The 21,734-nt window shown below is 43.6% G+C and overlaps 2 protein-coding genes across 2 annotated transcripts; both read left to right on the forward strand.

Annotated features, from left to right (window-relative positions):
- Positions 1-2: 2 nt before the first annotated feature.
- On the forward strand, positions 3-3,703 carry LOC139618440 (uncharacterized). The gene is made up of 2 exons (XM_071474368.1): positions 3-190; positions 760-3,703. Exons 1-2 carry the CDS (start codon positions 181-183, stop codon positions 2,751-2,753), a joined length of 2,004 nt encoding a protein of 667 aa, XP_071330469.1. The 5' UTR covers positions 3-180; the 3' UTR covers positions 2,754-3,703.
- A 721-nt stretch (positions 3,704-4,424) lies between these two features.
- On the forward strand, positions 4,425-21,591 carry srebf2 (sterol regulatory element binding transcription factor 2). The gene is made up of 20 exons (XM_071474403.1): positions 4,425-4,768; positions 9,001-9,398; positions 9,998-10,190; positions 10,377-10,537; positions 10,884-11,036; positions 11,185-11,466; positions 11,621-11,735; positions 11,815-11,966; positions 12,742-12,946; positions 13,090-13,265; positions 13,788-14,037; positions 14,222-14,391; positions 14,557-14,728; positions 14,955-15,072; positions 15,223-15,332; positions 15,922-16,054; positions 16,336-16,507; positions 17,177-17,353; positions 18,253-18,364; positions 18,781-21,591. Exons 1-20 carry the CDS (start codon positions 4,687-4,689, stop codon positions 18,993-18,995), a joined length of 3,546 nt encoding a protein of 1,181 aa, XP_071330504.1. The 5' UTR covers positions 4,425-4,686; the 3' UTR covers positions 18,996-21,591.
- The last annotated feature ends 143 nt before the right edge of the window (positions 21,592-21,734 follow it).

The raw sequence follows: 21,734 nt of genomic DNA on the forward strand, positions 1-21,734 counted from the left end.
ACAGAGGGCAGGCAGCCGCCAAACACGCTTTACCCAAACTCCAGTGTTTTGTTTCGGGCCAACACGGTCTGAGCTCGGCCCAGTATGTAGCTGCAAACACATTCAGAAGATGATAACGAAAGCGTGAACGCAGCGAAGAAACGACCTGTTGCAGTAAAACTGTGAGACACGTCTGATAACATGGATCCGGGTGAGATTTTGTCTTCGTGTCGTGAAAGTTAACGTTTTTCGTCAGAAGTTAGCAGCTTGCTAAGGCTAGCTTGCTAATTGGCGAGTTAGCCGTTAACAGTCAATGTGAGTGAAAAGTGTTTAGCTGACTGTAGCTAATGAATGGTCGCGTTACAGCGAGGTATTAAGAATAAAAACTCGATCTCTGCATTTGATGTTTGATCTCTGGGGATCTGTCAGGGTTGGTCATCATTGGGCCGGACTTGAGTTATAAATAACACCCAGCCTAAACACCCGATGCGTAACGCTAGCTATTTCTTCCTTTCACTTGCGTGTAGCTGATCTATTCAGCTGCGGCGTTTTGTCTGTGTGCAGAAGCTTCCTGACAAACACTGACTTGACTAGGCTTACGACACAAAACGTGCATTGTCTTAATCAGCAACAAATGAAGACAATAAAAGTCTCGGTTGCTGTATTGTAATAAGGAAGTCCATGGTTTACATGTATGTAAATGCAGTTAACCTGTGACAGTGAAGTCTCTAAAGTCTCAGTGAGTTACAGACAGTTTCTGTTGTGCGGTTTTTCCTTCAGGAGATGAAGCAGACAAAAAGGATCCAGTTGATATGGAGGGTGAGAAGGAAGGTGATGACTCTGAAACCAGATGGAGTGAAGAACTCCGGCTTGTCCTCGTCGGCAAGACTGGAAGCGGCAAGAGTGCATCAGGAAACACCATCTTGGGCCGGAGGCAGTTCCTGTCACAGATCAGCGCAAGCTCCGTCACACAGATTTGTGAACTTGGGAGCACCGTGCGCGTTGAGGAGGTTGCTGTGGAGGATGGCCAGGCTGTCACACAGAGGAGGATGAAGAGAGTCACGGTGGTTGACATGCCAGGTTTTGGGGACACTCTTCTCAGTGTGGAGCAGATTCATGCAGAGATAGCCAAATGTGTGTCTCTCTCTGCCCCTGGCCCACATGCTTTCCTGCTGGTGGTGCCAATAGGACGATATACAGACAATGAGAACCAGGCTGTTTGTGAGATGGCAAAGATATTTGGGCAGGATGCAGTCTGTAACCACACAGTGGTTCTTTTTACCAGAGGTGATGACCTGGAGGGCATAGGGATTGAAGAGTACCTGAGGAAGACTGCACCTGCTGGGCTTAAGGCTCTGATTGACAGGTGTGGGGGCAGGTACCATGTCCTCAACAACAGAGACCCCAGCAACTCAGCGCAAGTTGAAGAACTCTTGATTAAGGTGGACAGGATGGTGAAGCAGACTAACAGAGGATTTTATACCAGTAACATGTTTTTAGAGGCTGAGGCTGCTATCAGGGAGGAGCAGATAAGGATGCTGAGGGAGCGAGGGGAAGCAGAGGGGGAAGCACAAGAGGGAAGTAAGGGCAACATGGAGGAACAGGTTAGACTTGCAAAACGAAGAAAGTGTGACCTAGAGTCTGACAGACAAGAAAGCAGTGATAGAGGATCACACAGGCTCAGCAGGATGGAGTTGGAAAGAGGAAATTTGGGGGATTTTAGAGTGGAGAGATGGACAGAGGAGAGCAGAGGCAAAGCTTTGAGCTTCCTTCGAAACAGAGTTGAACAAAGCAGGTATAAGGGCAGCAGCAGGGCCGTCAGCAGACGACAGTCTCTCCATTCATCCTTTATTCGCTTGAGAAGGGAGGCTGCACTCTCTGCTCAGGTGCTGGAGAGAATTAAGATTTTGGTAGCTGCTGGGACCACAGGCATGGCAGTTGGGGCAGTGTTAGGTGCGGCTGCCCCTTTAGCAGCTGCAGCTGGGGCTTCTCTTGTGGGAAACTCGGTGGGTTTTGCTGCAGGTCATCTGGCAGGGATGTCTGTAGTGGGAGGCACAGGTGTTGGGAAAGCTGTGGGGGCCATAGTGGCAGCAGCTTCAGGGAAAACTGCAGTGGCTCTGGGAGCAGCGACAGGTGGAGTTATGGGTGGTTCCATGGGAGCCATTGTTGGAGCTGGGAATGCCACTCCCAGAGAGGGTGCTCTGGATGCCCTTGGGCAAGTTAGTGTCATTGGGGCCTCTGCTGTGGGAGTGGCAGCAGGAGTGGGGGGGGCCTTGGGAGCTGGGGCTGCTTTAGGCGCAGCTCTGGAGGGAGCAGCTCTCAGCACAGCAGCCCTCAGTGGAGTTGAAACTGCAGCAGTAGGGGCAGCAGGTGTAGCCAATGCTTCTATGGTTCAAGGTAGTTTAGTTTCAGCAGCAGGGCAGCATGCAGTGGCCACTGTAGCTGCAGGTACTGGGACACCTCAGTGTGCTGCAGCAGGGGCAGCCTTAGCTCAGGAGATGGCTGCAGCTGGATCCGCTGGTGCTGTATGTGGGCTACCAGGGCCGAGCATGGCATCAGCGGCCAGCAGGGTTGTGTCAGATCCTTGGGGCACTGTGGCGGCGACTACACACATTCTCACTGCAGTGGCTGAGATTGGCAAGGCCGCAGCAGGCATTGCCCTGGCTGGTGGCCTGGTGGTGAAGGTGGTAAAGGAAAAAGTCAGATCTGGCACAGGAACAACAGAGACAAGTTACTCAGAGAAGAAGTCTTATGAGATCCACTTGAACAAATAAATACAGGCCAAAAAGGGAGTGGTAATCAAATGAATGAGATCATATTTTCTCCTATGTCCCTGATGAAATCCTACACTTCACAATAGCTTCCCTCAGTGAGAGATGTTGCTATTACCATGTGAATGTAAACCACCTCAAATATGCAGAGGTAGTAGCTCATTTGAATGTAATACGAAATAATATGAAATGTAGGATCAAGAAATCACACATTCTACATGATAAAAGAAAGAAGAAATTCTACTCGTAAATGTTGGATGGGAATGTTGAAGGCAGGTGACTGAGTTCAGTGACATTTGCAGTGCTGTGTGGGAAGACTAATAGAGGATATAAGGTACACAGTCTTGTGATACCTTTGCTTTATATGTTTTTTTTCCGAGCACATTTTTATCTGAAAGGACTGTTATAAGGTTGTGACTCATCTTCCAGCTGGTTGGTTTTGAACTAAACCTGCACCATACACATTTTTATAAAATAAGAAAAGAGAAGAGTCATTTACTTATGGAAACAGGGCTGCTGCAAATATGAGCCTTTGCAGTTCAGCCTTAAACTTATCTGAATGAATGACATGAATTTTATAAAGGATTATAATTTTTGGTTTGGCCTTTCTAAAGAATCACAGGGCTATGAGCAGAAAATAAGAAATTCTCTTAAGCACTTAATTACAATGTTTGGTGGGTGAGATTCGTGTAAATAATCTTACTTATTACAGTATTGAGTGTTAAAAATGAACAAAAGGACTGAAATATTATAAAGCATTTTAAATTCTAAAGGGTGACAGCAAATGGCTGCATTGTAATGTTTCCCATCTTGTCATATGTAAACCAGAAAAGAGTTGTGCAGTTATGTATTAACACTGGTATTAACCAACCAGTACAAACTGTTTTCATTTGCTGTAAATGTATCACGTCACTAGTTGCAGTGAAATGAACAATAAAGACAGTATTCTTTCATGACTGAGTATTTTGACCTAATTTCTTGTCCTGTGTTGTTATTTTTTTCGGTCAGTACATCAACTGCCTCAAATGTGTTACCACAGCTTTTGTACTTGCAGTGTTTGTGCTTTAGTATATTTTATCAGATTTATTAATCCACTATATTGCAGATATGACAGCTGGATTAAGTACACAGGATACATTAATAATTCAACTGTGTTTTGTATTTTATTTCTCCCTGTTTTTGTTAAAATGTATGTATATTTTAGAGTATTTACTTTTCTTTAGTAAAAAAAAAAAAAAACTTTTTATGGAGCATTTACTGTTACAGTGCTATGTTCACATAAGGACTCTAATAACTTGTAAGTATACTTTTTATATGCATGAAAGTGGTGAAAATTATTATTATACAATGGAAGGTTAACCTTTATCACACTGTCAAGTACACTGGTGATAAGAAAATGCATTTTATTTAAACAGTCTTAAGTATTTATTCTTCATTCACTTTTGTTTACTTGTTTACTTATTGTTATCAGTGTTTCTGAGGCGCTGATGAGGTCCGCTTCTTTTCATGAAGATAGGGGGCGCGGTTTATTCAAATGACACAGAAGCTTCTGATGGTTGACGTACTATCAGACCACGGTGAATACGACCTTGTCATTGGACGATGATGACTGGTCTCATGACAACAACAGCTAGGTCTGGGCCAATCACAGCCCGCTCTGGGCCACAGAGTCTGTTTGTGAATGACGTAATGAGCGTAAAACAAGATGGCGCCGTCTTAAGCATAAATCGCTGTGAATGAGTTTATCGACGTAAAAGTCTGCCTCTCTTGAGGCGCTAGCGTTGCTTCACGGTTGTTCCGGGAAGAAATAACCTTCTCGATAAGACAAGTGTCTCGTAGGCGCCGCTGAACGCCACAGAATAACCCGCGGACTCTGTTTCATTTTCTCCTGCGACTCTCCGGTAACAGCCGGAGAGGCGAGCCGCTGACAGGCAGGATGGACGGCGGAGAGTACATGGAGAACATGGACCCGACTTTAGCGGAATTAGGGGACGAATTCACCCTGGGAGACATCGACGGTGAGTGGTCGTGTCTCTGCCGACAGTGTGAAGTGCTGTCGTTTCCCCAATGAAGTTGTCGCCGGGATGTTTCCGCTTATTCTGACAGCTGTGCGAGATGCTCATCCTGCCGAGCGGAAGGTGCTGAGCAGGTCTGCGCTTGATTCATGCGAGAGCTGCAAACACACAATTTATTCCTCAAAATCTTCAAAATACAGCTGGTCTGAAGAAGGAGGGGGGTTAATAGTTCTTATCCCAAACACTTCCTGTTATTTTAGCATCTTTTAGAGTGATATGTGTTTTATCCGGTTTGATCTTTTACTTAAGTTAGTTAAAATTTATTACAAAATGTGCACATTGCAAGTATACACGTCACCTGGTGTTTTTTTGTTTGTTTGTTTTACTTTTGGAGTTTTGTCTCATAGTTCGTTAAATCCGTCCATTATTTTCACACTGACTAAACACCTTTTAAGCTTAAAGTCAAGATATGCCCTATGTAGCTATTTCAGTATGTGTCTCTCAAAAAACACCCAGGCTTTAATGGAAAAGTAAGTGAGTGAAACTGTTGACAGAGTGTTATTTTCCATGAAGCAGAGTTGGCCATCAGTGAGTGGTGTCATGCATCAGGAAGCTGTGTATTTTGGCAGCGTAGGGGTGACACAAGAGTGTGACCGTGTTATTACTGTAAGCCAAGAGTCATAAAAAGAACCCCTTCGGTTATTTGTTTACTTTATGACTTTCATGTCAAGATTTAAGTTTTTTTTTTTGTAGAGTTTTTAATGACGAAACTCTTTCCCCTTTCTTCACCATCCTTTCTGAGCTTATTCAAGCAAAGTTTGTGTGACAACATCTCTGTAAAGACCCAGTTCTGCACTCTGCAAGCAGGCACAGAGCATCCCTGATCAAATCTCCCTCTAATCAAAACAAGTTTCGGTCTTTGGCACACAGTGAAAGGACCGGGCTTTTGGTGTAACGCTGGCCAGCGCAGAGTCACCAGATTTCCATTAGGGTGGAATTTTACTGAAGGCTAAGTCACCAGACTGGACTGATGGGCTGTGTGTGTGTGTGTGTGTCTGTCTGTCTGTCTGTCTGTCTGTCTGCGTGTGTCAAACAGTGTAGGATGAAACTGAGTTGCAGGATAAACTGCTGTAACAGATAATGGATTTAACTCACCAGCACACAACAGCACAATAACAAGGCTACAGTATGTAACAAACAGTAATGGCCAACATTGATGAGACTGCACACAGGCTTATGAAACATTCCTGAAACTCTACCTGCGTTTGGTGTCTGGTGTTAATTCTCCCTTCAAAGGGGGACTTTACACAGAAAGAGCAGACAGTACCCCCCCAGCCACAGTTATGTAATCCCACTTAATCATTGTGTCAAAAGACAGGAATGTACAGATTGTGAGAGAGAAATGACAGCTGAGGGTTGATGAATTTGCAGGAAAGCTGCAGCAGAGGCAGCCCACACTCAGTTTTGTTTTGACCTTGTCTCTGTTTGGCCCACAGCTAATTGACAATTACACTTTACCTCAGTTACAGACATCGTGGGTATTATCTCCTCAATAATTCAGAGGAGAATTTGTAGTTTTGTTTTTTTTTTAGATTTATTGTATAATATCCCAGCCTCTTTCTAAACAGACATGGGATCTCAACTGACTGGTGATGGCTTTTATTGGTCTCTTTGTGCAGCAGCTGGTATACTGTACATCTCAAAAGATATTTACCCTTTGTTCCTCAGATTAGCCATGTGCATTTCCTGAGACAGTAAAGTCTCAGAGGCCCCTGTAAGGGCTCAAGCAGTTGACCCTATATTCATCTAGAACATTCTCCCTCTCCCAATTATTCCCTTAGCAACTGTGGCAGTGGTTATATAACCTATTTTCTTTGCTCTGAGCAGCCTAGGAAACTGTCCCCCTTTGATGGATTTACCCTTTGTGTCAGCTTGTCTGAAGCACTGGGGGCTCAGAGCTGCTTTGTCCTGTCTGTCATTAGCAGTCCACCCCCCATGGAGGTGTAAAAGTGCACGGTCCAGTGTGTCTGCCTACACAATGTGTGCATGTATATTTGGCATCAAAGGGCAACTGTAGACAAATGAAACAGAAATATGTGAGGCGATATATAGATAACACCTTTATTGCTTTATACACTATATTGCAATGTAGTAAGTGATGACAGCCACAGGTGGCAGGCAGTTTTCAGGCTTTCCCTCACCATCACATAGATGGTGATGTAATGGTTGTAAGTTTTATCTGTCCACTGTCTCAACTTTCCAGCTTCATACACATATTCTAGTATCCTAGCCCTGTTTTAGTGTTGTGTTTATTGTGAAATTTGTTATTATATTGGCTGTTAAGAAAATAAAATGCATTCTGCAGAAACATAGCAAAATTTCATTGTATTTCATCATAGCATCAAAAATTTAAAGTTATTTCAGATTGATAGTCTATATTAGGCAAAGATCAGAGATGAAAAGATGAAAGATAAGAGATAAAGTAATATTTTCATTCATTTGATTTATGTGCCACAGCACTATGATTTATATTTTGTAGATGTGTTATTATAAAATTGTATTACAGAGTGGCACTGGCACTCCTAGCATCTGAGGGCTACCGTACCTCTAATAAATATAATGACCAATGCATTCATTATGTTGTCACAAAGTAGTGACTGCTTGTGCTGTAACATCAGTAGAATGAAACAGGGCTGTTTGGATCTGTATGTTATTCACTGTCTCTGACACCCAGTACTAATGTTGATATGAAATAAATTTCCCAATCAGAATATTGTCTGTGGTCTAATGAGCTCAGTGATTTCATGTCATTGGAAAAAGTCAATAAATGTGGTCTGTGGATTGGATTTTCTGGTCTTGCTCTGCCGCATAATAAGACGGAGTTCAAGGCCGCAGCCTCTGCTTGTTGACACTTCACTGACCCTGACGGCTGAGCCCATATCAGTGACATAGATTAATCTGGGCTGCTTTGACCTGATGGAGCCTGTAAGACAACTGTTAAAAGTCTCATAGTTCAAAGTCCTGGTTCAAACTGGAGAAAAAAATAACTTCTGTTGAAGTTTGTCCTATTTTATAATGTGATATTGATACTGTAGACTTCATGATATTGTGATTTTTTTTTTCTTACTCAACACCAACACAAACTACAGCTTCCTAAAGCAACAACTCTATGTACCTCCTCAATCAAACAGTCCCAGCAAAAACTGAACATTTTAACCTCAGTGAAGAGAGGATGTATTGCAGGGCTGTTGCTTTCGCTTGATGTGCCTAATAAACAATTGAGTGTATACTGTTGTATCACCCAACACCCTACATATGCAGTTTGATGTCTTCTAACAAGTCTTTAATAAGTAACACCAGTTTTGTATAGCTACTGTATGACAAATTAGTAAATGCCATTTGGTGGCATTTAACATACTGCACAGTCATATTTAACAACAGGGGCAGTGCACATTCGTCATCATTCATCATTATAATCATCTATCACCTGGTCTCTCAGAGCTGCCTGATTCTTTATCTGAGTGCTCTTTTACCTTGCTCCCATTGTCTTTCGGGGCCATCAGTAAGATTACAATACTTTTTCAAGGCTATCGGTCTGAAGGCCGTTCGCTTTGGGTGCAATGGGTTCACTGGTTTATGACCAGGACAGTAGCTGTTTTTATGCACACATGTGCCACTTCAAGGCCAGGCCATGAAATTCTAGTCTAGTCTAGTAATTCTAGTCTTATCTGTTAGCAGCAGACAGCATGCACATATCTGAGAAAGATCTACAATGGGGCGACCTTACCACCTTACATTTAGTTTCAACTGAAGAAATCTCTCTCAAGGTCACTTAAGACACTTGAAAGCAACACATAGATTATTACTTCCTGTTACTGTAATATTGGGTGTTGGGCAAGGCTTTGGCTGAAAGGCAGTCAAGTAATTGTCGTCATCATCATCAGATCAGATTTAGTTTCTGTTGCAAATGTTGCTCTACTGGTTTCACAAAATGTTACACTTTCTGCTGGTGACACAGAACTGCTGCAGAGTGATACTGTAAATCCAAAACACATTTATTTAAGTTGCCTGTCTTGGTTTCACCATTTGACCATGTAGAATTGTTAAGATGTTGTTACTCATGAGCTATTAAATCTATTTTCATGATTGATATCATTGAATCAGTGGAATAATTTTGGTCTCTTAATCAAATCCAAGCTTATTGTAATGTCCATTCTGTTTTTCCGTCTCCTCAGAGATGCTGCAGTTTGTCAGCAACCAGGTGGGGGACTTCCCAGACTTGTTTGAGGAGCAGATGTCCTCAGCAGGCTCACTGCAGAGTGGCGGCACCAGCATTACGCCACGTCCTGCCATTCAAACCCCTCAAACCTCTCAAACTCCCCAAACTCCCCAAACTCCCCAGGCACCAACCCCCATGGCCTACCAGAGCTCCAACGTTAACCTCGCCGCCTCCCAGACGCTGTCTCCCCAGTCATTACCCCTCACCCCTCCCCTCACTCCCGCCCAGACCCCCTCCCCCACCACCACCTCAGTGCAGCAGCAGGTGACCCGCAGCCCTCCGCTCCTTCAGCCACGGCCTCAGGTCCAGCCCATCCAGCCTCAGCCCCAACAGACAGCTCAGCCTACCATCCAGGTATCAGCTATCTGACACAACTGTGACACAAGTCCTGTGTTTGACATGAGTGGTCACCCACGTTCCACTCATTCTACCAGCAGGTCTAATGGTATACGTCAGTTTTATTCACTGTATGAGCGTGGATTGAAAGCTGTGTTCAGGGTCAAGCTGTTCAAGTTTTAAATCATTGTGTGGGTGTGATGGGGGTGTATGACTACCACAGTGATGGATGAGCGCTGTAGTTTTGCTGTTTTCAAGGTGCCTGTCTCTCAAGCTGTAATTTTATTGTCTGTCGTGGAGGAGGTGTGGATTCATTTTCTGTTGTTGTGCCATCCATACTAAAAAGCTTCTGCTGACATGAGAAAAAGTACTGACAGACTGTAAAGTATAATATCCAGCTCAGCATCCCTACAAACACCAGTGCACATCTCAGCAAAACTCGAGTCAGCTTGAAAGATGTAGTTTATAGTCTTGAGTGAAATACCTTTTCCCTAAAACAGTACATCAGAAAAGGCAGATAAACTGTCTTCTGTTGCATCAAACTTTAATAAACTTAGAAGGAAATGCATGTTTAGATAAAGCTGTGTTTGTTTGTTTTTTTACTAATTTAAATGCAGATGCACACCCAGGGGATCCCTATGCAGACCCAGAGCTTCCCGGTCCACACCCTAGTTCAGACCCACAGCCAGACGCCCCTTCCCATCCAGACCCAGGCTGCTCAAACTGTGATGATTGCCTCCAGTGGCGGGCAGTCACGCTTCATCCAGAACCCTGTCATCTGCCACCAGAGCCCTGCTCCTGGTTTCCAAGGTGACTAAAGAGAAGAAGAGGGTATTGTGTTGAAGGTGTCAAATTGTTTCATTAAGTGGTAGAGTGACTATAAATTCATCATACATTGTCCTGTTTTTTAAAGTATCATCATTATTATTACATGTTACAATAATATGGTTTGTTCTTAGGATCTATATCATCCATCCCCTTGTCTCCTCTTCCTAGTCCTCCAACCACAGATGCAGAGCATCATGACATCACCACAGCTCCAACCAGTGACCATTCAGCATCAGCGCGTTCTGACTCCGACAGGTCAAACCATCCAGACTCTCTCTACAGCGCCGACCACAGTCCACACCATGCAACAGCAGGTGCAGCAAGTACCTGTGAGTAACACCACTGTTGTTAGCAGGTTTGGACAAGCAGTCACAGCGTCTGCTCTTCAGGGAACGAGTCCAAACAGCAATAACATGATGATTAGTTAATATCTATCTGGTAATGAAAGATCATATTTGATTATGTATTTCAAAAAAGCTGAACAACCAGTCTTGCCTTCATTGCTGCCAAAAAAATAGACAAATAGACAAATAGACATAGAATGGTGTTCTGTGTTTGTTGTTCTGTTTAATGAGGTGGATGCAGACATGACAAGATCAAAATATCTTAATTCTGTCAGCTGCTTATGAGCAAACATAAAAGTTTCATATTGATCTTTGGACATCTTTCCACCAGGTTCTGGTCCAGCAGCCCCAGATTCTGAAGACAGATTCACTGGTTCTCACAACACTTAAACCAGATGGCACACAGGTGCTGTCTACCATGCAGAGCCCCACTGGGATCACCACCTTGACCACACCCATCCAGAACACCGCTCTGCAAGTCCCGGTATGAAGCTGGCACAAATTATTGCATATTATTTACTGGTTGTTAATAATGGTCACAATTTTGGTCCCTAAAAAAAGGCGACAAAGACCCATTAACTACTGATACTTAACAATGAAACTAATTTACTGCCACTTGTTTCTGTCCCCAGACGCTGATGAGCAGCAACATCCTGACCACCGTCCCCGTTATGATGGGAGGAGGAGACAAGCTGCCGATCAAGCAGCTCCAGCCAGGCTCCTCCCACTGCACAAACGGAGCCAGATCAAATGTAGAGCAGGGCCAGGTGACGGCAGGAGGAGTAGGCCCAGGAGGGGTGGTGAAGGAGGGCGAGAGGAGGACAACCCACAACATCATTGAGAAGAGGTATCGGTCCTCCATCAACGACAAAATCGTGGAGCTCAGAGACCTGGTCATGGGCAATGACGCAAAGGTTAGTGATTTTAACACTGGGTTAGTTAAACATTACGAGTAGTCATAAATTGTTTCAGGGTTTAAATTTTTTGGGGAAAAAATCAACTGATTTTCCTCACGAGCTTGATACAAATTCAAGCCTTACATGAACTCCTTCATGTCTTTCTTCCCAGATGCATAAATCAGGAGTGCTGAGAAAGGCCATTGATTACATCAAATACCTGCAGCAGGTCAACCACAAACTACGACAGGAGAACCTGGCCCTTAAAATGGCAAACCAGAAGAACAGTAAGTGTTTTACCGCAATGAGAGCGTCGCATCACCTGTGGCAGGTTGAGATTTTAATGAATCTCTCTTTCTATCTCAGAGCCAGTGTCACTGTCTGAAGATGTGGAGCTCAAACAGGAAATAGTGATGATGTCACCTCCAGCCTCGGACTCTGGTTCCAGTTCCCCTCACCAATTCTCTCCTTACTGTGTCGACTCAGAGCCAGGCAGCCCCTTAATGGACCACGATCAGGTAACACACACACAGTTCAGGGTGTGTGGTTGTGTAACTGACGTAGGTATTGTTTTTGTACATCAAAACAGGAGTTGCTGGGTTTTTTTTTTCAGTTTTGTTTCACACTTAAATTAGGCAAAAGTAGTAATAGTAGTAGTAAAGTAGACTTAAATCGACAGAAGCCTTACTACTCCTCACTCTTCCTCGTCTGGCTTTACAGCAAAAGCCTTCAACTGCTGAACAACTAGAAGGCTTATATTGTGAAACTGCTACAGGAGGTGCAGACATACAGTTTGTCCCCAAGGGTAGAGATGTTATTGGCAATTTTAATATCTACATTTGTTGTTTTTATGTTTATGAATAATATTTACATTTTATTAAATGCATTTGTATCTGCAGTAATGATGTAAGGAGACACTATGAAGTATTTTTCATATTTTCTCTGTGGCAGCAAAACACATTACACCAGCCTTCAGAAACTCCTGCAGGTTAAACCGGGCTAACAAATACATTTTAGGGCTGACTCGCTCTGAAAGACTCAGTGTAAACACACTAAAAACATTTGCTAGACTGGCAATGTTGAGGCTACGAACAACCCATAATTCAGCACTCTCTGTAGGAGCCATTGTTTCAGCTATTCTCTCTCCATTCAAAAAGTATATCTGATTATACTTAACCAATTGTCCTGACCTCAATTATAAGACAACCCCACTTGTGCATAAAACTCCTTAGAATTGGGCCAATGTGGTGTTCATTATTGTGAACCTGTTCTCCATCTCTTTCTCTCTGTCAGGTGAAGAGTGAGCCAGATTCTCCCTCCTCTGTCGGAGTGATGGATCGTTCTCGACTGCTGCTCTGCGCCCTGACCTTCTTCTGCCTGTCCCTAAATCCGCTACCATCTCTTCTGGGCTCTGAAGACTCAGGGAGCCACAGTCTGTCTACGGGCCACGGGCCATCTAGAACACTTGTCTGGTTCCCGAGTCACACACAGGACTTTGGTGAGCAGGGCTGACCCCAGTGTTTATCAGGGTTCAAGATACAAGTTTAAAAAATTCCTGACTGAATTTGTGACACAGGTCATGGAAATATTCTAAAATCCATTCTGTCCGTTCCTCATGTTTCATTTCTTCTCATCCTCCAGCGTCCTGGCTGCGATGCCTGTTGCCATGGGTGATGGTGTGGGTGCTGAGTGGAGTGGGAGCGGTATGGGGCTGTGTCAGGGTGCTCTACCTGTGGGAGCCAGTCACACCCCTTCACTCCCCGAAATCTGTGTCCTTCTGGAGGCACCGCAAACAAGCAGACCTGCATCTCAACAGAGTAAGTACACATCAGCCCTGGGATGAGCAGGACTGAGTTAGAAATATAAATGGCTGTTTCTTTTTGTGGTGAACTAAGACCAATAATTATCCAAGAAGTCTGAAAACAGTTTGGAGTGCTATTTTTATATATTTTCCCTTGCATAAAATTTTTTTGTGTTGAGGAAATCTCTCAAATAGGAAAGAGGTAGCATTTCCAAATATAGGAAAGAATGATCCCACAACTTATTAATGTGACAGTGTGAATATTGGATCCACTTCTTCTGACTTTGCCTATCCTGGCTGTGCTAAAAGAATCAGAGTTGCTGTTTTCTCACTCATTGTAGGGCACTCCACCCTGTTTGCTTTGATTCTCACCATTTTGATGTCTCGGTTCAGCCTCGCTTTTCACTGCATGGGTTTATTTTTAGCGTTTGTTTAAATCGTGTTCAGATCTAACTTGTGACCCTCATTTCATCTTTCCCGTCAGTCTTAACTGAATACTAAACAGTTTACCATTTCTCTCGTCTCCTCTTTCCTGCAGGGAGATTACGCAGCAGCAATGGCTAGTTTAGAGACCTGCTTGTCCGTCTTGACCAGGGCTCTTCCATCAACCAATCTTGACCTGGTTTGCTCACTGTCCTGGAATCTGATTCGCTACTGCTTGCATCGTCCGACTCCCTTGGGTTGGCTGGTTCACCAGGTCAGAGGAAAGCATGAGGGGGAGGAGGCTAGGACGAGTGCAAGGGACGCAGCCCTGGTTTACCACCGGCTGAGCCAGCTGCAGCTCACAGGTGAGTGCTGAGGACAAAGTGGGCTGCTGTTGTACACAAGCTGTTGTGATGTGATTCACAGTTTGAAGTTAATGAACTGCAGGATAAGTCCTCAGTCAGTGCCAGGAAAAATGCTCAGTGGCTAAAAGAGTGATCTCACATGCTGCAAAGATTTGAAGGGAGTGTTTCTGTTCTTTGTCTGTAGGAAAGCTGCCTCAGCATAGCAGCCTGTGGGCTCTGTCTGTCTCTCTCAGCGCTGTCAACCTCAGCGAAAGCGCCCAAGGCAAGATGGCTCCTGCCCAGCTCACCCAGATCTATGTCACTGCAGCAACAGCCCTGCGCACTGTGCTGGGCCACCACCTCTCCTGTTTGCCTGTACGTCTCTGACAGGGTCCATCATCTGTCTGTACCCTAAATGTTCATTCAGTTTATCTCGTGATTCATTTCAAAAGCATAAACAGACAAAGGAGATAATAGATTTATTTCACTCCTATTTGATTTAATTTTCATCAGCTTCTTTTCCGTGTGTCTGTCTCTCAGGGTTATCTGTTGAGCTGTGCAGAGAGTGTGGCCAGCCAATCAGAGACCAAGCCCATCCCTGACTGCCTGCGCTGGCTCTTCACCCCACTGGGCAGGCAGTTCTTCCTGAGCTGTGATTGGTCAGTGAAGTCGGAGAACTGCAACGGCGTGTACACTTCTCAGAGAGACTCAGGTATGCCTCAAATGGAGGAGTTAACCAGCACTCAATTTTACTCTTCATGTCTTTCTTATATACTTTGCTTGTGTCATTCTTGGTCTTTCTAACTAATTTTAAATAATCAACAAACAGTCCTTTTGAACCAACTTTTTACTTGGTATTAAAGACATTTTGAAACCTAAAATAAATCTTGTGTGCTATAATTTGCCTGTTCCTCTTTGTTATGTCTTCCTTCCTTCAGCTGACCCCATTGCCCAGCTGCACCGCTGTTTCTGCAGGAAGCTTTTGGAGAGAGCTGTTCACACCCTCATCCAACCGCAGAGCGACTCTGACGCAAGCAAACGCAAGAACGACTCTGGGTAAGGCAGGGGTACTAGCAATGCTGCGGTACCAGGCAGCCTCAGCTCTTTACTTTCCACTACTGATGCGTTTTGTGACACTTTGGTGCAAGTTAAAGATTTACTCTGTAAACGCCCCCCCCCATTTTCCCTGGTCTGTTACTTTTTCAGGGAGTTTTCCAGTGCCCTGGAGTTCCTCCAGTTGTTGAACAGCTGTACAGAGGACTCTCCCTCCCCTCCTCCTCCCTTCTCGACTCCTCCCAATCACACCACCACTCCAGGTATGAATAGCATGAAAAGAACAACCCTTCCCATTGACAAAGAAGCATGAATCACATAGGATGTTTGTGTGGGAAAGCTCTTCAGTGCAGATTAACCAGATAGCCATCTGAGTTAATGCTGTCAACACGAATGGATTTCCTTGGCTTCATTTGCCGTACACTGACAGCCAATTTAGCTTTTGGGATTCATTTTTTTATTGGATTATCACAGATAAGTCGTGCAGTCATTGATTTGTGGTAATAAATGACTTGCAGCGGATATGAGCACATTGGTGAGCTGTTCAAGCAATGTTAATTAGCTACAGTCTTAATCAATTCTTGTTGGTCTCAAAGTGAGCCATGCTGCACACAAAGCATGATACCATCTCACACACACACACACACACACACACACACACACACACACACACACACACGCCTATTGATTTTGCAGGAAAGTTTTAAGAGACAAAGGGACAGGGGGTCTTAACCACCAAGTTCACATTTCACATTGACAAGAAAAATCTTCTCACAACCACAACAAAACCCCTCCCCAAAAAAATTTCATTTAATTTTTTTCTATATAATTTCCCTCCCTTCGTCCTGCCAGTGGGAGACCCCGTGAGTCGCTGGTGGGCTTTGGTCCTGAAGGCTGCCGTGCATTGGCTGCAGGGCGATGATGTTGTAGTGAGGTCACTGTTGGCAGAGGCAGAGCGGATGCCGAGGGCTCTACACACTCTTGAGTAAGTGAAGCGAAACTTATTAGAGTATGTCCAAATGTGGCAAAACCCAAGCTCTCACACTACAAAACACAAACTAGAATAAATATGGTGAAAGTGAAGCATTTATTCTCCATTTAAATAGTTTAACTGGTCACATTACAAGAATCTTTTGAGCTGGATTCAGAGACTTGAAGGTCATCCTTTTTTTACACAGGATTAAATGCATTAAGTGAAACTGAAGGATGTTAATAAAAACCCACAGTAAGCATCCTCACTGTTCCTCTCTAACCTCTGTGTTTTAGCCACCCTCTTCCCAAGGCTGTGCTGCTGCTTTGCAAAGCGGTTCAGATGAGTCTGTCTCCTCTGAAGGGAGAAGGAGCAGTAGCCTGCCTGTCCCACTGTGACAGAGCCAGCAGCTACCTCCGCTCCAGCATCTCAGTACCGCTCACCCAGTCTGGGAACTGGCTGAACAAGGTAGAATATCAAGACCCTTTCGCAAACACCGTCACTAATATCACCTTACAATCTCCTCTGGGTTTGTGGTTCGAGCATTTGTTATGTAATCTTGTCTTCTGTCTTTTAACCACATAAATACAGACCCAGTTACTGAGGTTTCATATCAGATTATCAGGAATCACTGAGGATAATGCATCGGGGGCTTTATCATGCATACATACACAGACACGCACATACTGCATGCTCAGTTGGGGTCAGGGCAGGCTGACGTGGGGCTGTGTGTGTGTGTGTGCACAGTGTGGGTGGCAGGAGGTGGCTGTGGTGCATTGTAGTTGCATTGCATGATCCTGAAGCCGAGTGCAATGTGTCTGCAGTGCAGTACAGAGGCCTCCCCAATCTGCACGCACCCGCTACACACCCCACCACTGCACATGAGGCAGCACTGACCTTCATGTAATTTTACTAAGTTGATTTTTGGCATGCATGTTGGGAGAGGTGCACTGGTAATGATGGTGGTTGGTTGTTGGTGGTGGGTTGTGGTTGTACTGGCAGATTTAACTCACACATTGGGTCTCAAATTCATCTCCTCCAAATATATAAATCAACCACAGTATAAAATAAATCCATATTTCTTTTGTTAATACACCAAACAGCTCTTTGATCTTTATCCCTAATCTCTCTCCTAAGGGGGTGGAGCTCCTGGTCTGTGACCTTCTGCTGACCTTGAGGACCAGTTTATGGCAGCGAGGGGGCAGCAGTAATGGAGAACCTGGCCCAGCCCCTGGATCCCAGTTGGCTGGTTTCCAGAGGGACCTCAGCGCGCTCAGAAAGCTCACACAGTGCTACAGACAGGCGCAACACAAGGTACATCTGAGACTAGATTAGTCAGTTATTGTGTGTTAAGGAATCAACAAAACGTAACAGTCACTAAAGTTTGGCTGCTGACATCTGCACGAAACAATTACAGGATGACAAAGGGCCAACACAGAGGTCTACTGTATTTCCTGTGGCTGGCAACTCAGGAAGATTAATCATTAGATTCATTTTGGATGTCTTCGGTTATTTTATAAATAATTTAGTCCTAAATACATAAATCAGCTTTCATTGTCCAGCTCTCAGCCACAAAACAAATAATCAGTTTATAATGATAAAACATTGAAATGCTGTCAACTATTCACATTTATAAAGTTGTAGCGAGCTATATGCTAAAAGTGAGAGAGACCTCAATATGTTTTAGGCCCTTTAATGTTTTTCAAGAACTCTGTGCTGCACTGATGTAAATGCTGATTTTGTTCATGATAAAACTATATTTACTGTACCAGCCTTGGAAATCAGTTTCTCTCCCACTCTTACCAGCTGCAGAAATCTCACTGCAGTTTAACATCTCATCAGTCATACTTGTAAGATTTACTGGAGTCATCATAACTGTAGCCAGAGGGTCTTGAACAACTGCTGCTTTCATAGCGGTCGGTGATCATTTGTTATGTTTAGAGTAGTGCAAGTCTTTTAAGAACCACGTGAGCTTTATCATAATCATTACATTAGATTCTGCTGTGAGACAACTCGCTGAAAAATGTTCGCTGTTGTTGCTGTGGGGGCGTTTTGCATGGAAGCCTCCACTGAAGGCAGAATATTTCCTGTGTACATCCTTGGTAGTAAATGTGCAGTGAAATGATGTGAGGCTTCAGAGTTTTCCTGCTCCAGCATCTCCCAGACAAACAATCGTTGTTGTGGCCTCTGATGTGTTTTTATTTTTCGTGCAGGTGTTTCTTCATGAGACCACAGTGAGGCTGATGGCTGGAGCCAGTCCCACGAGGACACACCAGCTGCTGGAGCACAACCTCCGACGCAGGACACACAGCTCCTACACAGCTGGTAAAGAAGACACCAACAGATTTACACATTGATAGAATGAAGTATAGGCCTCTAAATCAATTCAAATCAAATCAAATGTAGTCTCCTGTCCTGGTTACATACAAAAAGAGATAGTGTTTCTCTGGGATCCCACTCAGACATAAAAAGATAATAAATAAATAAATAAATAAATAAATGAATAATCATCCTCCTCACTGAATTGTATCCACTCACCCTGACTGCTGGCTCAGGGTCAGCTCCCCTGTGGTTGTTCTTAATCTTGATTATTAATGGTGAACTTGAAAAACTGACTCTAAACAGCCCTAGAGAGCAACATAACCTTGTATTCACACAAAGATGCACACACCCGAAAAGCTATGGACACTAATCACTGATCTTTTCTTCTTCTTTCTCCTCCCGCCTGCTGCTGTCGAAAGGTGAGTGTGTCGTGGGCGAGAGAGAGAGAGCTCATGCCATCCTGCTGGCCTGCCGCCACCTGCCCATGCCCCTGCTAACCCCGCCCGGGCACCGTGCCCGCCTTCTAGCCGAGGCCAAGCGCACCCTTGAGCGTGTGGGAGACCGCCGGTCCCTGCAGGACTGTCAGCAGATTTTGCTGCGCCTCAGTGGGGGCACGACCATCGCAGCCTCCTGAACACACACACACACACACACAGTGCGAGAACAAACACACACAGATTAGGTCTACTCGCAATACTCTGAAAAAATGAACCATCATACTTAAAAAGATATAAACCAGACTACGTATTCACCAACAATGATTCGTTCTATAACTGTCACCAGTTCATGGCCTCATACTAATCAAGGGCCTTAAATAAGGACTTTTATTCAAACTAGCACACTTTTCTCCCACACAGACACCTGATTTTAACTGTCACAGCTACATGTAACTCTCAGCCCTGTATCCACACCACAGCTAAACACGTGAAGGCTACACATTTGCTCTTTTTCATGCTTAGTTGCATTGTTGCAGCACAATCATGCCCCCTTCTGGCCATTAACACACCGTGCCGGCTAACTGCCTCGTTTTAAGCACTGCTAGACAACAAGGAAAATCAGGTTAAATAGGCCCCAAAGGGAAAAGAGACCATCATCTCATAACTGTTTAAATTAATGCAATGCAGCAGTGCATTGATTAGCTGTAGGATGCCAAGCTGTACAATCATCATTGGCACACAGTAATATGAGTGCGACAATAACGTGTAATGTCTTGATAAACTTGCAAGCTTCAATTAGGGGCTTTGGAGTATTCAAGAGTAGACAGCCGAGATCTGTTAAGCATGGCTGTTCTGTAAGATGCAGACAGAGAGCAGCACGCTTTTAACTGTACAGTGCTGAGTAGTGTCTCTCCTTATCTACCTCATACACTGTACAATGGCAGCATTGTACTGTGGAGCAAAATAGGATACTTAAGCACCATGTCAGTTATCCTGAATTTGAATCAAGTGACCGTTTGAAGTGATGCTTCATTCTAGTGAAACCTTCCTGAGCTGCTTTATTTAGACTTTAGGATTCAGCAGCACAATACTGTAGGAATTTGACTTGCTGTTGCAAGAATGACAGACGGCTACTGCGGACATGTTCTTTACTATCAAACAAGACACAGGGAAAAATGATTGGATTTGTGTAACAGCTATATAACAGAGGGAAGCAGTCAATCATGGGCCAATAAGAAAACGCCTAGATTCACACATTCATACAAATTCATACACACTACTGGTCAAAGGTTATAGAATACCTCCATCTTTGAAGTAAATTTAATTAAATTCAGCAGCCATCACACTCATCTTTCTACAGTGGAAATGAAACATCATTTGGAAACTTCATCCTAACACTTGTGCACTGAAAGGCTGCTTTTCTTTTACCTTCTGTCCAGTTCATTCCAGACCAGCTCCATGGGGTTTAAGTTTGGAGACAGTGCTGGTCATCATCATCATTTGCTTTGGGCATTTTACCACTGACCTTTGTACCATTGAAGGTGATTCACTAGACTTGAACTGCTTAAGTTACAATAAAACCTGCGGGAATGGTGGCGTTGTAAAACCTTTGACTGGTAGTGTACATATTAAATTAATTGCATACAAACTCACAATGTGGTTGTATATAGGTTGTACATAGGCAGATAAACAGTAGAATAAACAGGAAGTCCTTACCTATTGCTTGAGAGAAGACACGTCAAAGAAAGCACTGTCAAACATGTCAAATTTGGCTCGTGATGGCCAGCGTCTGACCAGGAGAGCAGAGTCAGCTGAATGTGTTATTCTACCAAAAATCATTTCACCTGCTCTAACCTTGCAAGGTGGCTTTAAAAAAAGTCACTGATGGAGAACAGCAGCTATGATCAGTTTGAATTCATGATGGATTACAGAATAATCCACCTCTCTGCTGTCCATCTGTGAAAGCCACCTTTCAAGCTTACAGGCAGTGAGTGTCTGATACTCAAAGGATTTTGGGTGGTGTATCACCTTGTGGTGTGAAGGTGGTCTGAACACAGTGATGAATGTGAGAAATGGTATTTCTCGGAAGTGATGTCCACTTATAATGTAAAGCTCTCAAGCAAAATGGCCTTGATGTAATGTAAAGAAATATTATGTTTCATCATATTTGGATTGATGGAGTTTTAGTTCTGTGAAATCCTTGTCCACTTTGCTTTTTATTCTGTCATTCCTGTTTTCTGTGCTCTGATTATCTTATTTAATGGTCATGTAATATTAATATAAATGCTTTTTTTGGTGGGAAGGGAGCAGTTTTGCAATTCTATCATTGTTTTATGTTCGTAAAAGCAGCCTAGGGTCAGAAAGTGTCAGAGGGAGAATCTCTAATACAAAAATGTTGTGTATTTTATTGGAGAAAGAAATCCTACATTTGAACAATTAGCATGATATCCTAGGATAACTTTTGTCTTTGGTACATGCTGCAATTTTTATGTTGTTTGAAAAAAACAAGCAAACACGTGTACTATTAGAAATTTCCAGAACTCTGTCTTCCAGGTCAACTTAAGATGTCAATAAGTAATGTAAGGAGTCCTGAAAATACTTAAATAAGTTTAAATATAGTTTCTTGACTGGTAAAATTGTGCAAAGAAGAAAGCAACGCTCATCCAGCCGTAGGCAGGCTGGATTTTTGCTATCATAATTATGTTTTTTGCCTCTTCTCTTGATGTATTTTATTGTCTGAATTTTTGTGTTTATTTTGATGTTTGATTTATAATAAAACAACACATGATAGTGGTTGGTATATATGATCTTTCAGTAGTAAAAGTATCATACTGTTTGCAGATGTGTAATTTGAGAAGTATAAATATAAGCACTGAAACAGAGAAAAAGAAAGAACACCACATTTCGCATTTCATCTGAGCGAGGGTGTTGGCCGG

This window comes from Trachinotus anak, unplaced genomic scaffold (assembly GCF_046630095.1).
Source record: "Trachinotus anak isolate AG129_WGS33_773 ecotype Australia unplaced genomic scaffold, CSIRO_AGI_Tana_v1 ptg000003l, whole genome shotgun sequence".
Lineage (NCBI taxonomy): Eukaryota > Metazoa > Chordata > Actinopteri > Carangiformes > Carangidae > Trachinotus > Trachinotus anak.

Excerpts from the sequence above, each read along its gene's own strand:
- srebf2 (XM_071474403.1), top strand. The coding sequence starts at position 4,687 with ATGGACGGCGGAGAGTACATGGAGAACATGGACCCGACTTTAGCGGAA. Across the intron at positions 12,947-13,089 it reads GAGTCACACACAGGACTTTG|CGTCCTGGCTGCGATGCCTG; the intron begins GTGAGCAGGGCT and ends CTCATCCTCCAG. Across the intron at positions 17,354-18,252 it reads ACAGACAGGCGCAACACAAG|GTGTTTCTTCATGAGACCAC; the intron begins GTACATCTGAGA and ends TTTTTCGTGCAG.